Source organism: Amborella trichopoda, chromosome 7 (genome assembly GCF_054954075.1).
Source record: "Amborella trichopoda isolate Santa Cruz 75 chromosome 7, AtrichopodaSantaCruz75HAP2 v2.0, whole genome shotgun sequence".
Classification (NCBI taxonomy): domain Eukaryota; kingdom Viridiplantae; phylum Streptophyta; class Magnoliopsida; order Amborellales; family Amborellaceae; genus Amborella; species Amborella trichopoda.
This window is the reverse complement of record NC_142342.1, coordinates 39741012-39759668: the sequence shown is the minus strand read 5'-3', so window position 1 is coordinate 39759668 and position 18657 is coordinate 39741012. Positions and strand designations below refer to the sequence as shown.

The 18657-nt window shown below is 37.3% G+C and overlaps 1 protein-coding gene across 2 annotated transcripts; it reads right to left on the bottom strand.

Moving 5' to 3' along the window:
- Positions 1 to 1698: 1698 nt before the first annotated feature.
- On the bottom strand, positions 1699 to 18079 carry ATI1 (mesoderm induction early response protein). Of its 2 annotated transcripts, XM_011626570.3 has the most exons (4): positions 17883 to 18066; positions 15074 to 15520; positions 14580 to 14923; positions 1699 to 2084 (listed from the first exon to the last, which is right to left on the bottom strand). In XM_011626570.3, the coding sequence occupies exons 2-4, from the start codon at positions 15510 to 15512 to the stop codon at positions 1983 to 1985; spliced, it is 885 nt and encodes a 294-aa protein (XP_011624872.2). In that variant the 5' UTR covers positions 15513 to 15520; positions 17883 to 18066; the 3' UTR covers positions 1699 to 1982. The 2 variants fall into 2 exon arrangements, with proteins under 2 accessions (XP_011624872.2, XP_006827567.3); XM_006827504.4 differs by having other exon boundaries at positions 14580 to 15520; positions 17883 to 18079.
- Positions 18080 to 18657: the final 578 nt, after the last annotated feature.

Here is an 18657-nt window from a genome sequence, read left to right as displayed (position 1 = left end):
AAGTAGAAAGAATAGTCAGTCACTCAAGGGAGGGTGGAGGGGGAAGAAAGAGAGATTCGGGCACCAGAGAGAGAGGTGGGCCCAAGTAGAGAGAGAGAGAGAGATAGAGAGAGAGATTTAGGCACTAGAGAGAGAAGGTTGGCTCAAGTAGAAAGGATACCTGCTCAAAGGAGATATTTTTTTCCTACAGAATTGAAAGGATATTCTCATAGGGAAACACCTAACATGGACCAATACACGATTTATAGGAGCCCATGTAAATTTACTAGTTTACAAAGGAAAGGATTATTTGAAGGAAAAAGTTTCATATAAGGTTTGAGGCATTAAACAATCAAACTAAGGCAAACCTAAAACATTCACTAGAAAAAGTTGTTTCGCCGCCACAAAACCCTCAAATCCGATCCTCAACCTTGAGATACATAAGACTTAAAATATAGATATATATACTTCATGTTTTGAAAATAGTGCACAATCTAATTCATTATCTAGACCGTCAATTGTCAAGATTTTTAAGTGTTCGTACATCTGCTCGATCTCTACTATTTTTGAAGTTTTTAATTCTATAACTAGAGATCCAAATAAATTTTCAGGCCATCACAAAGATTTCCGAAACTCCAACATCTTTCAGCATTATTTGAAGGTGCACCTTACAATGATCATTTAGGACCTCAGCCTTATACAAACCACACCTTATAGCCTTATTTGAAAAGGGTGGCTGTTTCACAGGAAAAAAGAACACTTAACTTATATGATCAATATAGATGGGGTTATTCAATGATGTACTGAGAATGAGAGTGATAGAGATAAACTGGGTTATTTGACGATGTACTGAGAGAGAGAGAGAGAGAGAGAGAGAGAGAGAGAGAGGTGGGGGTTTGGGATTTGGAGAGTTAGTTGAAGAGGAATGGATCTTTTTCAAATGGTAAGAAGCGAGGCAGAGAGAGAGAGAGCATGCATGAAAAGGTTTAACTTTTTTACAAAGGCTAAGGGAAACAAAAGCAGCTCATAAAATAAAAGGTATACAAGAAGACTGCAATGTGTTTTTAACAGGTCAGCACCCTCAAAATAAAAAATAGATAGTCAAAATTTGGGGACACCTCTAATCACCTATTTCAAGAGAGATGATGACTTTCTTGTGACAAATATAAATGGTATCCCTCGCGTACGATCCATAATCAAAACCTGGCCAACACAGAAGTTAAAGAGGGAGAGAGTCCAAAAGCACACCCAGTTCTTCAGGAACTATAGAGCAAACCCAACCATCAAAATAACCAAGTAGAATACAAGAATCACATTCCCTAATTGGTGTATAACATTATTGGGTCTGAGCATTTCATTTCCTTTTGCCGGGGACAATGACAAAATAATAGTACAAAATCAACAGCTGACACCCATGTGTTTGTGTGTGTGTGTGCGCGCGCGCACACAGTGTGGGAGCAGGCGCAGGAGCAGGAGCAGGAGCAGGGGCAGGGGCTGGCCAAAGGAAGGAGTGGAGAAGGCATCAGAGTTGGGCAGGGATTGAACCATAAAATTTTTCAGTTATGAAAACTAAACTCCATGCCAGCCATCAAGTTTTTCCCAAAACCGAATAAAAAGAAGAAACTTTTGACGAGAAATATGGTTTTACGCTTGGGCTCGAATTAAAATGTTATACTTTAATAATTCAGCATCCCAACCCAATTCTGGGTAGTTTTAGGATTTAGCACAATCAATGTAAATAAATATAAGCACATGAAATCAAGTACATATATACACATGCACATACAGTCATCGATCGAAACAAAGTCATTAACAGGTGATGTTAAGGAAAAGTTTTAGGGATTGCGTCAATACGGAGCATGAACTTGCCAATACAAATATAAGAAGCTCACAGACAAGAAGGTACAATGATATCAAACCTGAAATCATTCTTTCCAGAGGGATGAGCCTCCAATTTTGGCTGGGGATTCTTTTTGTCGTCATCATCATCATTCATCGTCGTCTTATTGTTCACGAATGGGCACGTTCCTGATGGATGGACCACGTTGCTGACCCACGAGTACATCTTTGAACCGTGACATAGGTCCAAAGATCCGATTGATTTTCTGCAATTTCGCGGGCATTTAGTCAGTAGATCACAAAACCTCACTCATGAGAGAGAGGGATCACACAACTTTACTCATAAGAGAGAGAGGGATCACACACACACACACAGAGGGAGAGAGAGAGAGAGAGAGAGAGAGAGAGAGGATATATTTCATGTCTAGTGAGTGTTTTGCAACCTAACCATGCCCAGTTGAGGAAATGAAACATAAACAAATCCAAAATTAACTTGCAAATAAACATACAAATTAAGTAGGACATCAACAAGAAAAAATAACTTGGGCCTCACAGAAGAGCAAGCTTATACTTGTATCAGATAGCAGATCACATTAAGTGTTTATTGCCCACGAAGACGTCATAAATATAGTGTACCAGTAACAAATCAGGTTTAGAAAAATATGTATCACAGAAACAGTGACTATTTCAAGTTGACAACAATCATTCACAAAAGCAGAAACAACCATCCCAACATCTTCCTTAGAAATTAACACAAGCACAAAGTAAAGGATTGTTGATAAACAAAAAGTATCTTAAATAAATTTGTTTTCTGAAGGAAGACTGACAAAATCTCAAATTCCAAATAGAAGTTTGAGAAAGACATAAATGCTATGACCTCAAACAAAAGGAAAATCCAAAGTACGCAAGCATTTCAACCTTTTAGAAACTGGCGTTTCCACATAAAACGACAACAGCATAGGCGCACAGTAAAAGCATCTTCCCAATGCCACGCCCCAAATAGGGAGCAACACAATAGGCAACTGTCAAAGAACCTATTCCTTAACCAGATGCCAGCTAATAATGGAGACCATTGCATAGTCAGCATAATAAAAGAGAAGAACTCCTACAAAAACTGTCAATTCTTCATGAGACTAATCATCTGGACCGGTCAGTGTTTTAGAAATTGCCGGGAAGGATCGGAATTGCGCAATCTGAGCCAGGAATCATTCATGGACGATCAGGTTCCTTGTAGGAATGGGTGAATTATGTACTATATATTATATAAGGGTGTGGTTTCTATAAGGTTGCAACCTTAAACAATCCAATTAAGGCACACCTTCAAATTTGATCATAATATGTAATTTTAGTGTAAAGATTCCTTAGGATTATCTTAAACTCTATTTTCATTTCTAATTATAAAAGTTTAGACTCCAAAAATGGTTAAAATCAAGTAGATCTATAAACATATGAAAATCTCGAAAATGGACGGTCTAGAAAACGTGTTGCAAGATGCACTATTTCTGAGACTCAAAATCTTTTTTTTTTTTCATATTCATACATCTCAATGTCGAGATAATCAATTAGAGGGTTTTTCAACATTAAAAGAACATTTTTCGATGGATTTTTTAGGTGCATCTGTAATTCTGCATTTAAGGTTGCAACCTTATATAAACTTTTTCCATTATATAATGGGTCGTTTTTATTTCAGCTAGCCAGATTGTTCCAGGCAGTAGCAGGGAGGAGTACATGGTGGGGCCTTGGGGGCTCGAGTCCCTCCGAGCATGCCTTCCTTTTATGAAAGCTACAGGTTCAAAACTTTTAACCTTCAAAAATTAAAAACCTTTTCATGAGCCTCAAAAGAAGTTCAATAACAAGATTCGATCACAAGACCATGGATATGGGATAGAACATCATCATCATCATCCAAGCCTTATCCCAATGATTTGGGGTTGGGCTACATGAATCCTTGCCTCCATTCTTCTCTTTCAGGATTCATGATAAGATGTGGCAAAGTTTCACACTAGCTCCTACCTAACACAACCCACCTCTATTACCCGGGCTTGGGATGGGTTAAGAGAAAGTTTAAGGTCCTCAACCTTATTAGAATAATGGATATGAGGTAGAACGTGCTCCAAAAAGCCATTGCACATTTGGCAATTTGGAAATGATAAGTAATAATAGAAAGAAAAAACCCAAATGGCAATGCACCTTTTCATGAGCCTCAAAAGAGGTTCAATGAAAAGATTTGATCACAAGACCATGAATATTGGTTAGTATGTCCAAGATAAGTTATAATATTAAAAAAATCCAAATGGCAATGCACCTTTTCATGAGCCTCAAAAGAGGTTCAATGAAAAGAACCATGAATATTGGTTAGAACGTGCAACCGAAAAGCAAATGCACATTTGGTAATCTGAAAATGACAGGTTATAATATATAAGTTAATATTCTTTTTTATTTTTATTTTTTAAGAAATATAATATCAGCAATCTAGATGGTCTGGATTGCCGATCCAGATTGTGATTGGTGGTGGATGATCCGTCCCACCAATCCTTTTATTTAACACTGATTTGGACACCTCAGTTAAGGGGAAAGCCATCACTGAGAATATACACCTTGCACAAGCATTGATATTAAAGCTAAAGAAGACTAGAGGAATCAATTTGGAGCTTAAGTTGACTATGGCTAAATCCTGTGAGGTTGGGATTTCAATTCTCTACAAGGTTGTGTTAACCGATTGAGAGGAATCAGCAATGTAGCCTTTCAGTCTTTATTTAATAGACCCCCTTTTGTCTAGTTTGTGTTTCAAGAGTCTAGATGAAGGTGGCCAGTTTTCTCCTTGGTTGTTTATTGTGACTGAGGTGGCCTTCTGCGAGGGTATTATGCTTCAAAGTTTATAAGGAGGATTCTTGTAGTGAGAGTTTAATGTGTGTATTTTAATTTATTTTATATGAATATGGATCTGTTTTTAACCTTTCCTGTCTTGCTCATAACCCCCAACATCTTTTGTAATTGCAAATATACCATAGGGGTATTATGGTTCTTTGTAGTCATCAATAAGAATGGTGTAAAGTAGAACACTAAACTACCACTTCTTCAAAATCACGCATCTCTTGTCATCTGGCTCTCTATGAGAGCTCACATTGTAGCAAAGTAGGGTACGCTCTCTAGTCCTTGTAATCGCCCTCTTTCACCACCATCAATTCATTTTTTTTGCTGAATGTAAAAGGCATCAAGAGTGAGATCATAAATCTTGGTTTGCACATCATACTTCATTCCAATCTTTTCCTACAGCTGCACACCAAAATTAGGGTTTGAATTGGTGTTAGAGCATGCAACCATTTTGTGAGTGGTGAGTGTTCAACACATAAATTTGGTTATATTGGCCTAGTTTTTTATTGTTTGAGGTCTATAACTTTCCATTACATTTTGTACTTTTAGGCTATTTCAAGTCCTACTTGAACCAATTTCTGGACAACTTTTGAGCTATCTTGTCTACAAGTTCAGCACCTGGTCCTCTGTCCACTATACCTCTTGATCCAATATAGCTGAGAAGAAATTTTCATCTTCTTTCGTTCCTGCAAACGCCATTCCTCCAAATTCCATGCACTCAATAACCCTGGAATTCAAATCACCACCAATAAACTTAATAATGAATACTTTTTAAGTCCACTTCGCTTTCGCCGAAGAGACCGACAACTTCAGGTTCCTGCCCTAGGCCGAAGTGAAGCAAAGCTGTAAGCCCCCCTGTCAATGAATCCTATTTGTATAAAGGTTGTCATGTTGTATTCTCTTGCAGGTATCTGGTCCCTCTAGTGAAAACCCTATTCTAATGAGTAAATTTAGGACCCCAAATTTTAGGGATGTAGTCTCCCCAACAAAGGGACAACCTAAAAATAATAATATTAATAAAAAATACATATACCTGAAAAACATACATCTCCCAAATGAGTGCTGCTTTTTTAAACACGCATTTGGTAATCATAGAGTGGATCCCGAAACTTTGATCAAGAAAATACTCCTAAAGAGATCTTTTACCAGAGAAAGTTTACTGGTACTCTCCCATGGGAGCACGCTCTTTGTTTTCCTTACTTTTCCGAAGACCCTATTTGTTGACTTACTTTTCTATTAGCAATCGTGCTTGGGCTTGACTAGTTAGCAGTCGACGTTAGTAACACTACATCTCAAGTTCGATTCCTACCACTGACCTATCCATATATATATATATTCCCACTGCTATTAAAGCCCCACTTTTATTCCCTTGTCCAATGTTTTCTAAAACTAGATATCGCATTTTACTAAATTTTAATAAATAAATGAAAATACCCCATGATCATTAACAATAAATAGAACTTTTGCGACAAAAAAGAAATAGAACTCTTCAATATTAGTTCATCAGATAATGCATCAAATTTGCCAAATTCCATGGGACCCATACGAAATTCACTTAGTTTATATTATTATCCTATTAGTTCATCGGATAATGCATCAAAATTGCCAAACTCCATGGAACCCATGCAAAATTCCCTTCTTTTCTATTATTTTCATTTTCATTTTCATGTCTATCTTTAATAATTTTAGTATTAAAAAAATCACAAGTCTTCCCTGAATCCGCTGAAGTGCCAAAGCACTTCACTTTCTCAGCCAAACCTAAGAAGGCTCCAAATCGAATCTGATAACATAACAATTACTTAGCATGGTCTTAGTCAAGCCAACAACTGCCCTAAAACAAGGAATGAAATGGGTTTCAAATGGGAAATTGATAATTTCATCATGATGGGTGGTTGCTGAATTCTGAAGATCCATATTTCTCGTGCCTTAACTTTCTTAATATAAATCTGGACCACAATAAAGGAACATTCTATCAAATGGATATTGTTGCAGAGTCAATCAACTTCAGAGATTTTATCAACTGCAAGAGAGGAAAATTTTCTTTTGATAACTACTTTGATGAGCTAAAAGGGAGGTGGGATGAAACAAGTCATCATGCACCTCTAACTGCTGACACTTGCACCAAGTGTGAAAGGTGTGGCTATGTTGAACTCAAGGTAATAAATTCAAAAAATTTTCTTTTTTTAACTTTTATCAATATATCTGAATTCCACTTACGTGGGCCACAATAAACTGCTGTAAATAAAAAATAAAAGCCTAAATACAACCTAGGACCTTTTACTGCCAAAGCAAATAAACACATCCCAGAAACAACATCTAGTCTTCCACTATGAATTTAAGTACAATGTATGTTCCCGAAAAATCACAGAAAGTATGCAAATATGATTGAAAATAACCCCACACCTGATTCCCTGACCGATGGCGCATTATTGTCATCTTGCTGGAATTTCAAAGATGTGAAGCTTTCATAGGCAATATCTCTTACTCTAGGGTTTCAAAGAGCATGAAAAAAATAGGTTTATAGGAACCCTTAGGAACAAATTAGGACTGGGCTTGAAGGCATAAAATCCACCTATGGCTGGGCATATCCCGTGTCCTTCTCCAATTAGCAAAACCCTAATTCGGGTTTCAGTGTGCCACCCTTGTCTTACCAAAATTTCGGTGGCATAACCCTTTTTGGAAGGGAGGAAAGAGAAAAACCAATTTTAATGTGCGAGAGAGAGAGATATTTGGTGCATGGAGGGAAATGAAATATGTGTGAAGATAGAGGGGCTCAATGCTGTTTAAATAGAATGAATTCCTTATCCTATTTGGATTAGAATACCTTCTTTAGGAATTTCATATCCAATGACACAACTTGACCAATAGGGACTTAAGAAATATGTGGGGTGAGAGAGAACAAATCTAAGTCATCCATCCTACAAATCAGCTATCACGATTTTGGGAAGATTATTAGGAACCGTATCCCTTTAAATTTGACGTAACTCCAACTTCTAATTTAAATAGGATTATATCCAATCTAGAACTTCTTATTATCTTTTTCAAAATTTGTAGGAAGTCAAAGAAAGCTTTTATTTAATCCAAACAAACTCCCACAAAGCTAAGACACAATCTTTTCTTTTGAAAGATCATTTTGACTTGTAACTAATTTTTATTAAAAACATACCATTCAAATATAACTAGGGCATGCCACCCCTATGGGCCGCAAGTGGGTCATAGGCCACATGTCCCACCCATGTGAGGGTGGCAAACATGTGGGGCTGGATCCAAGGGCCCCCCACATGTGCCCTTATTCTGAAAATTTTGAAAGTACCCTATTCAAAGATTTTATAACAAAAATTCACAAAAGCATTTCTAATACCACAAATAGAATATCTAGAAGTCGACTGGTACCAACGGGTCAAAATAAGTGACTACAAGGATACTCCACCCGACCTAGTAACCATGATCCACAACTATCTTCTCAAACCGACCCAACAAAGCCCTATGACCCATAGTATTATGATTGGACTCAAGATTGGTTTGTCAAAAAGTGGAACTGTGATCCCAGAATGTGGATTTTAGCTCCTCCCCCCCCCCCTCCTTCCCCGCCCCTCTAAGAGCAAACCTAGCACCTGTCAATATAGTGCAAAGGGGGCTCTCCCTATGCCCATGTATATGTGTCTCTCTATAGGCTGCTTCCAAGTAATGTGCCTATCAGGTATACACGTTGTGCGGAAGTTTGTTGAGGCTTTGGCCCTTGCTCTCATTGGTCTATAACCATACACAAGAGACCACACAATTCCCGTAGCCTACAAACATCATCCTTGGGCATCTCTTCAACATCAACAAGATATGACCCTAAGTGAACCCTTCTCAATAGTGCCACATACTCAGGGGTAAGGATTGGACATAACCAAGGCCATAAACAACCCAACCCTTGGTAAGTTAATACACACACTCCCACTAGGGTTCATAATCCACTATAAATATCATTTTTTACAAACTCTCTAAGCCTTTAAAGGCCACAAATCCCAACATAATAAACCCAGCAAGATCATAGATGCATCTTTCAGGTTGTTGTTGGAGTTTGGGATGAGTATGAAATGACCCATAGTAAGATATTATCCATCGATGCCATTGCCTCACTTACCTTAGTCTTTAGGAGCACCTCGAGAAAGATTATTGGAAACTGAATGGCAGAAAGCAATACCCCCAAGTGGCCGGCCCCAGCCCTTGTATGCGCAACTGCACCCACAACCATTCAATTTTTTGCCAATTATTGCCTTGGATCTTCATGTCTGCCATTTGAAAGAGCTCATCTGACTTTTCGACCAGTGAGAAAACACTCACCTTTCTCCACCTTCCCAGGCTTTCTCAGGTATTACTTCTAAGAGGTGCAAAGCGGGAAGGTCATCAACAAGGGGAATAAATTCAATGGGTAGAACCGTTTCAACAAAAGCCCATAGCCCTGTCTACAAAATAGGAAAGGAGCATATATGGTATACATGGGTTGGTCTTTCAAAGGGGAAACTCCTTTGTCACATATTTTCTACAATCAAGTGTTTTGAGCATGAATTCAGACTCTCGTCAAGTCTGTCACTTATCTAGCTCGAGACATCTATCCTCGCAAAACAACAGACAACCTTGCATCTGACCTTTTATATAAATCCATACTGCTGTATAGGGACCAACCTCAATTGCTTTTTTCTAGATTGGGCCTAAGTGTTTTATGTCCATTTATTGATGATTGGATATCACTGTCCAAATATATTCTATAAAATCAAACGATATCCATAAGATGGTCATCACCCAATATAATGCCGAACTTGAATTTCTTTGGTCTCATAACAACACAATATTTTTAAACCAAATATATGCCATCTTATGTCTACATGAATAACATTATTCACCAGACTCTACTTGTCCCTCACATTTAAACGTTAAAATAATTAATTAACCAAGGATCAAGCTTGTTTCTTGTCACTTCAAGTTGGCATTGTCACGACTGACTGGAGGTGTCTTACCCATAAGTTTTCACTAGGTGTCGTAAAATGTTTTTGAGAATGAAGGTGTCGTAAAATTAAGCACATGGATAGCAATCCATTAAATATGTAGACTAGAACATAGCACTGTTGTCAAATTAGCTTCGGAGCCTTTTTTGGTTTGGCGGGAAAAACGAAGCAATTCGATGCTTCGGCCGATTCCGAGGAAGACTTCGGAATTTTTTTTAAAAATAGTAACATAAATAAAGTATATATTTATATATAAAAATATATATTAAACCAATAAAATTTCAAAAAAATTCAAAAAAATTATTTGCTTCAGCTGAAGCCCGAAGATTCCGAATCAGACCGAAGCACATAATGGTATTTAAAAAAGACAAATCTATGCTTTGGCCGAAGAGGCTGAATCTTCGATCGAAGAGGCCAAATCAAACTAAAACAGGCTGAAGCTGATTCACTGGAGCATTGGTTTGCTTCGGTTTAGGCCAAAAATCTGAAGACTTCAGCATCTTCGGCCGAAGCGAATTTGATAACATTGGAACAGAGACTCGATAGCACCAAAGACTTAGGAATATGCAAACCAAACACTGGAAGCATCATTCAAGAAGCCGACTCAGGAACAGCTTGATAAACGTACCATATGCACACTGGATTTGCTAGGGGAACACTTCATATATAATTGTTTTTTTTTTTTGGAAGTGATTAAAACTTGGGAAATGTATAAGCTATTTTAGCATTATCTACACATGGACAATGAGAACTCTATAGCTTGAAAATCCCTTGAAAAATTGAGATGGGCGGGCCGTGAAAGAGTCAAACTCAGGAATCGCTTGAGTCCCTAACCAGACAAGACATAGTGATTACTTATAGTGAGAACTGCCTGGTTCTAGACAACCTCATAAATTCCCCTCTTCAAGACTCTTCACCAGTTTTCAACCACTTATGTAAACTATGACTAAAAAAAGAAAGAAAAAAAATCATCTACTCATTGTCATTACCTAGAAGCGACAAAAAGTTAATAACAAAGAAAAGCACAAAATCAAAATATTAGGTTCAAAATTCAAAAACTTTTGAAACTTCCCCAAGGACTGAGATCCTTTCAGACTATGATTGCACCCCATTTTCAATTAGGTAACAATCCCCTTCCAAAGCAATCAAGATCCCTTTTACTCAAGGTTCGAGATCCTTACAAGATAGGGATCGAGCTCCCTTGATTGGAGGAGCGAGCTCTGCTCGGGCTCCAGCTCTAGGATTGCCGGAGTGAGATTCCGAGGGGCGATCACCACCTCCCAAATAAGTTCCCCACATCTATGCTATGGCATATGGCATCTCCTTCATGTATGTTGTGATTACCAAGCCGCGATTCACCTAGCCACGACTTCATGGTTCTTTGAGCACACCACACATAGAGAAGGTGGCGAGTAAAGTAATACACAAATCTATATGTCAAAATGAAAGATCAGCCAGTAAAAGTTTTCACTGAAGTTGAATGCTGAGGACTACTAAACCTAATTGCAAAACTGGGTATACATGATATCCATGCACCAACTTGAGGGGGATTGTAGTTAGAGCATATGCGAATGTCTATTTGTATTTAAACATCCAAAAAATGTGTATTTTTTATTTTATTTTATTTGTGTAGAAATTTTGTTTATTACAAAATATCTGCATATCCCTTATTTTTAAGTTTCATATCTCCATAGACCCAAGATTTCATAGGAATTCTAGGGTTTGTATCTTCTAACCCCCTAGGCTATCTTTTTCCACTTTAATTCTATTTTTTTAACCCAAACAAATTATAAAATGACAAACCATTCTAAACCTATCTTTTCTCTCTCATCCCCAAATTTCTCCCTTTCTCTCCCCAGGCCCCTTCTTTCTCTCCTCAGTGTATTAACCCAACTCTCTCTCTCTCTCCCTCCGTATTATCCCACTCTCTCTACCCCATGTTTCCCAAACCCCTCTTCTCTTTGAGAGAAGTCGATTTGCAGAGGTTCCAAACCACAAAGATCTCCATTTGCAGAGATTCACGTCATTTGCAGAGGTACTGCCATTTTCGATGGAATCTTAGATGACTCCAAAATTTATCAGTTTAAGGGAAAAGCCTTCCATCTCTGCCTAGCGCTTAAAATACTCATCAATTGTCTCATTGTTTGATGCTATGTGAAACCCTTACTCAGGTTTTATAGGAGGTTGGCTAGGGCTTAAAAGGTTCAATGGTGAATTGAGGATTGATTAAGGTTTGAAGGTTCACCAGTGGAGAATTAGAGGTTCGGTTGGAAAATCCAGTCAAGACCATCTGGAAATTTCATGCTTTGTGAAACCCATTTATCAAAATGCTATAAGTTACCACAAATGGTTTCAGTCTTCTTTGCTTCATCTTGGCAAGAAGATTGAAAGCTCCGGCCAAATTCTGATTCTTACAATGCCCTTCAATAACCGAAGTCTAAGCCATGGAATCTGGGGTATAACCCATCCTCACTATCTCACCCAAGAGCTTATCAGCTTCTTTCACCAAACCCTTTTTGCATACCCACGAATAAGCATGTTATATGTTATAGCACTGGGCTGAATACCCGAGGTCACCATCTTATCTTTTACGCTGAAAGCCTCTTCAATTTCTTCTACTCTCACCAAACGATCAATCACACTACTGTAAATATAACAGTCAGGTTTTAGTCCATTCTCAAGCATTTCAGTGATAACCCGTTTTGCCTCTTGAGTCATTTTCTCCTTACATAGACCATGTACAAGAGCACCATAAGTGAACCCATCAGCAATCAATCCTTTTTGGGCCATTCGAAAGTTTCAGTTATAAGGGTGTTATAAGTTACGGCATTTGGGGGAGAGAGAGAGAGGGGTTTGGGCAAACACAAGGGAGAGACAGTGAGAGATAGAGAGAGAGGGGGGGAGGGGGTAATAGGGAGAGAGAGGGGGCCATATGGACACATATATGGCCCCACAGAGAGAGAGGGCCATACAGGGAGGGAGAGAGTGAGAGGGCTTGAGGAGTGATGGGGAGAGAGGTAATACGGAGGGAGAGAGAGAGAGAGTTGGGGTGTATTACACGGAATAGAAAGAGAGAAGGGGCTTGGGGAGAGTGAAAGAGGGAGAAGTTTGGGGATGAGAGAGAAAATATAGGTTTAGAAATATTTGTCCTTTTATAATTTGTTTGGGTTAGAAAATAAGATCAAAATGAAAAAGTTAGTTTAAAGGGTTAGAAGATATAAAACTTAGGATATCTATGGCCAAAGATATGTGTTGAAATCTTGGGTCCATGAAGATATGAAACTTTAAAATGGGGGATATGGAGATACTTTCCCTATGTTGAACGGTAAAGATACACAATAACTATGTTCTACTCTCTTCCCTACAATTTAATTTGGGGGATTGTGCCACATGCACATGACACTACAAATAGAGAAGGAAACCTGAGAAAGTGTTACTCAAGATTTTCAACTCATCATAATAAAAATATAAGTCAAACTGAGCATGACACAGAACAGTATATATTTATAGCATGGATCATAGTTATACAAAGAAAAAGGATTCCAATGCAAATCAAAGCGATGCAGATGGAGATTGGAACTTGATGCATAAAGGAATGACTAAACTTATGATGTATTAAAAGTTTTTTTTGTAGGTAACCAAATTACACGTGACAATAATTAGTAGCAATTAAAAAATCAGTGTCTCAAGCTTGGACTTGCCCAAGTGACTCAGACCAGCATAGTGCCAGGTCCAGATGAAAACAGAGACTTAGGTGAGTCTCACTGAATCACAGACCCTCAAATGGAAAGAGTGGACAGCTAACACCACTCTAGTCAATGAGTTAATGTTCCCTTGGCCAAACTGGAATATTAAAGACAATATGGATACAGATTAACTAAGCTCTAAGATCTCATGTAAGATATATGTGATATACCACAGAATTGATGACTTGTGACATAATCACATAATCAGAAAATAACTTTCTTTGAAATTACTAAACAGAGGATCCATGATAGAAAACTCTTCTCCCCACAGGCAAAGGACTAGACTCTGCCTAGCTGGAGTTTCACAAATATGACAGACTTCAGAAAGCCTTTAGCAAAACTCACTATCCAGCATGCTACCATGATATAAGCTGGAAATAAATTAATATGTTTACAGTGACTTGAACATGAATGTCCAATCCTGATAAGCAACAGAGAATATGTCTTGAATGGAAAAACCATGTGTGAAAGTCTCTTCTTAGGGAAGGACTAGGCAATGGCAGCGGAAGGTTAAGCAAGGGTCTACATCTGTCATAGGGAAATATAGTAAATGTGAAATGATGAAATACTGGGAATTGGTTCAAAATTCATTACACAGTAATCATAGTATCCAAGCAGTAACTCCATTTTCTTATACTATGCATCAAGCATTAACTTCAAAGTAAATAAAACCGTTATCAGTTATCACAGGCCACAAATTGATATAAATTGCCAAACCCAAACAACATACCAACTCATATCAATTACAGTACAATAACAAGTTCAGAGACAACGAGAAACTGTCCAAAAAATCTACTATGCAATAATTCAACCAAAAAATTTCAGTAGATTATTTCAAAGGAAGTTAATAGCATCAATGCACTTAAAAAGCCTATCAAAGAAATGAAATAACAAACTACCATCCAACAGAAGAACAAAAAAGAAACTTTATGCTAAAGGCCAAGCCAAACAGCTCAAGTTAACAACACTCTTGAAATATGATGTCATCTGGCCAGTACACTGGGCGGTGGACCCAACTTGAGTTATATTTAAATAATGGATCTCAATTCATTCAGCAGATAGCGAGTATTACAAACAGCCCGCACACTGGGTTGTTGGCTCTACGGATAGAGAAGTCTATATATCATATGAATAAAGATTGGCTCACCTCATCGTTGATACCGAACTTAAGTTGTTGTACCTTCCACCTTTCCTGTTGCCAGCGCTGCCCCAAAATGACAAGTCCCATCACAGCAGCAGCTACAAAGATTGACCAAAAGGTGTTTGCTTCCTTAGCCTGAGCATAGAGAGAAGCTGCCTGCCTCTTCCACCAAGCTTCACAAGGAAGACCAGACCCATCACTTTTCTTCTCTTTTAATGGCTTTGCAGATCTTAAAGACTCAGAAAGAGATCCCAAATTTGATGGTGAAGAAGGATCATCTGTCTCCTCTGCCCCTTTAAGCTCCTCTGAAATAATGGAACCCTTGTCACATATGGTCGACCCACCGACATCTGCTTCATCATGAAAAGAACCCAGCTTAGTCACTCTATAGATATCTTGCATTTCCTCCACTTCTGGGTGCTTGATTGGTTCCATCCAATCCAGCCCCTGCAAACCCTTGCCTCCTTTCACATCCTTACCACAGTCATAGAGCTTCTTACCCTTATCATCAAAAAACACAATGCCATGGAGTGTTTCCTCTTCAGCTGTCTTCTTATGCTCCAAAATTCTCTCGAGTCTGTCATCTTCAGCCACATCAACCTCAGCCTCATTGCGAATTTCATAAATTTGAGAATCAGGCTTAGACCCATCAACACTTTCAGAGAGATTTGAGGGATTTTCAATGATCTCTGGGCTATCAACCTCAATTGGCAAATTCTCGTGCTCGCTTGGTGGGAATACAAAATGGTCCGACATGAACAATGCAGGTGAGCATTCCTCTTTATTATCCTTGCTAAGCTCCCTATCTTTATCGTCCTCAGATCCTTCGAAGCTTTTTGGGCCAGGTGCTGCAGCATATGTTGATGCAGTGAGTGAAACTACTTCCCAATCATTTCCACGCCCAGGAGTTTCCTCGCCCTCCTTCTCATTATCAGCCATTCTTCAATCTGATCAGATAACAGAATTTCAATAAGTCAGTCAGAAAACATAAATAAGACCCACATTTAATGCAAATTCCAGTAAAAAATTTAAACTTAAAACATGAAATGTTGTAAAGAAAATTACGGACTGCAAACAATTGCAGGAAAGAATATCTAATATCAGTTACAGGTTGCAGCATATCAGATATTCTGGTATAACAAATGTCTCATATCAAGAAAATGATACAAAGAAGGGGGTGGGACGGGTGGAGGGGACTAGGAGAAAAAATAATCAAATGTAAGCCCCAATGGAACAAAATATTCCAAAAAATTATTAGACTGTAAAGATAACAGAGTCCTTAATGATTATAATTTCCTGTAGTAACAATGATTATGATAAAAACCTTAAGCAATGAGACATGAAAAAATGAATCCAAAAGACAATTGAAAGCAGTTTACAGATATCAAAATTATTAAATATCGGCTTACTAAAAAAATTTAAACATTCTACTATCAAAACGAGTTGTAAGATGAAACTGATCTCTCTTGAATGAACTTGTAAGAAAATGAACAATCAAATCACTTATCAGATTTTGCCAAAGAACTCTACAGTGGTTTGTGTGCAAAAGCACTAAATGGCATTACTTCCAAGTGTTACATAACGCTGAGAAACAAGAAAAAGGATAAACCAATAAATTATAATCCCCATATAATATAATAACACAATCAAGTTCTTAAGAAAGAAAAATGAACTATTGAGTTCATGGAGAACAACATTCGTGGTATAAACCACTTAGGATACAATTGCATAGAAGTTCAAGAGAAAATGCCTTGGATAGCCATATAGAAAATAGTGTCATAACAACAAATGAATTATTAAACCTGAACAAAGAGTCATTCAAGTGGTATGAAATAAGTACCTGTAAAAATTATAGGCTGAATAATGATAGAGAAGTTGTTAAAAATATCTGAATCAGGATTACAGAAGTTCCAAAATAATAGACTTTTATCATGCCAAAGCACTATGAACCATCCCTTATATCGCTAAAACAATATCATTTACAATCTCTAGGTGACAAACAAACCCAAAGTAAGCCCATGAAAGTATGGAACACCAAGTTTAATATAAAAAGCCTTTCAAGACAATGAAAAAACATGGGGACAAAAATGCGTATACTAGAACTAAAAACCACACAGGACACCCAAAAGAATTCATTTTGTAAAACATAATATCACGTGAACACATTGCATGCACACAAGCACTGTGTGTTGTGTGTTTGCGTGTGTGTGTGTGTGTGTGTGAGAGAGAGAGAGAGAGAGAGCACAATCCTCTCCAAATAACACTACCAACATGAATTGTTCTGTAATAAGAATCTACCAACAAAACCAATCCAAAGAACTGCAGAAACTTAAATGATCAATTCATAAGTAGAATAGAATTTTCCAAGTAAAAGGATTTCTTAAAAAGAGTGAGCCTATCAACTAGCAAACTAACAGCAACTCCAAGCAATTAAATTTGAAAAAACGAACTAACTATAGCAACTAATATTATCAAATAACAACATAAGAGCCATTATCCAATACCTACATATCTAACACCCATATCAGCCAACTATTAAAGGAAGCAGCAACCAAAGTATTAACACAAGCAATTTTATCTAAAACCCAGTTTGATGAAAGCAGCTGTAAAGATACTGCAATAGTAGTACAATTACCAAATAATTATTTCATTAATCAATCCCAATCGACATTGAGATTCAAGTAATCTCTTCATAACAAAAGCATATCCAAATACAACAACTCTCCAAATCTATCCTCTCCACAGTCAGTAAAAAAGAGATAAACAAAGCAATCCACACATCAAATACTTGAATTCGTCCTCAGGTAAAATAAAATGCTTCATTTTATCAAATTCATCAAAACGTACTAAATCTATACCACAAAAAAAAAAAGACACAATTTTTATAACGGAGAATGCAAAAAACAGTTACAAACATAAAATGAATAATTACCCGAAATCCCAAACAGTTTGCTAGAGAAAACTTCCATACCAATCAAACATTCCAGAAAACATTTCCTTCACCATATAATTCATAGAAAAGGAGTAAAATCCCATCAAAATGAAAATAAATTCCTAAGTTACTGAAATTCAGCAAAAGAAACCATCCATGCAGCATAGAACAATCCTAAACAATCCAAACCTAAAAAGCAGAGAGCAAAATAAGACTCAAGACGACCTCTAGAAACCCTAGATTTCCCATCCAAACAACCGACACTACCCAATCAAATAAACTCAACCTATACCCCGATCTAGAACAAATCGCGTTCTATTATCTAAGCCATAAAAACCTGAAACAACTGATCAAAACAAATTCCAGCCAATATTCACCTTGATTGGAAAGTCCCGGCAAATTTTCCCGCGATAATTCCCGTGAAAATTACAGGCCGAATTTTCAGGCAAGTGCCGGAGAGTGAGAAATTCACGCAGAGAGAGGCCATTTATACGTGTTTTAAGGCGACAGATAAAGGGCCACCGGCTTGAGCGGTAACCGGTATGGTTGCGGCGGTTTATCAGTAATTTAAGTTAATATCCCCTTCAAAAAAGATATTGAAGAAATATTCTTTGCTTCTCTTTAGAAGAATGTTGCCTTCTTGAGCTTTCCTTTTTTCAGTTTATTGAATTCTATATTATATTTACTATATCTCTCATTTGAACTATTTAAAGAAAAAAGTTTATATAGAGCTGAGGCTCTAAATAATCAACTTAGAGCCCACCTTAAAATTTTAATAGAAGATGTTGTTTTAATGCCCAAATACCTTCAAATTGTTCATATCGACATCAAGATGCATGGACATGAGAATAAAATGGATTTCAAGTTTTGGAAATAGTGCATCTTATAACGCATTAGTGCATCTTGTAACGTATTTTTGGACTATCAATTTTCAAGATTTTCAAGTTTTCATAAATATGTTCTATCTACATTATGTTTTAAGCTTTTTAACTTTTATAATTTAAAGATGAAACTATATTTTAAGGCTATTATAAAGATTTCTAGTATTAAAACCACATTTCTTGACAGTATTTGAAAATATGCTTTGCTTTGATTGTTTAGAGCCTCGGCTCTATATAGACCGCACCCTTTAAATATTGTGTTATATTTTTT

Coding starts and splice junctions, on each gene's coding strand:
- ATI1 (XM_006827504.4), bottom strand. CDS start 15,512: ATGGCTGATAATGAGAAGGAGGGCGAGGAAACTCCTGGGCGTGGAAAT. Junction 2,085..14,579: donor AGTTCGGTATCAACGATGAG/GTGAGCCAATCT, acceptor GCGAAATTGCAG/AAAATCAATCGGATCTTTGG.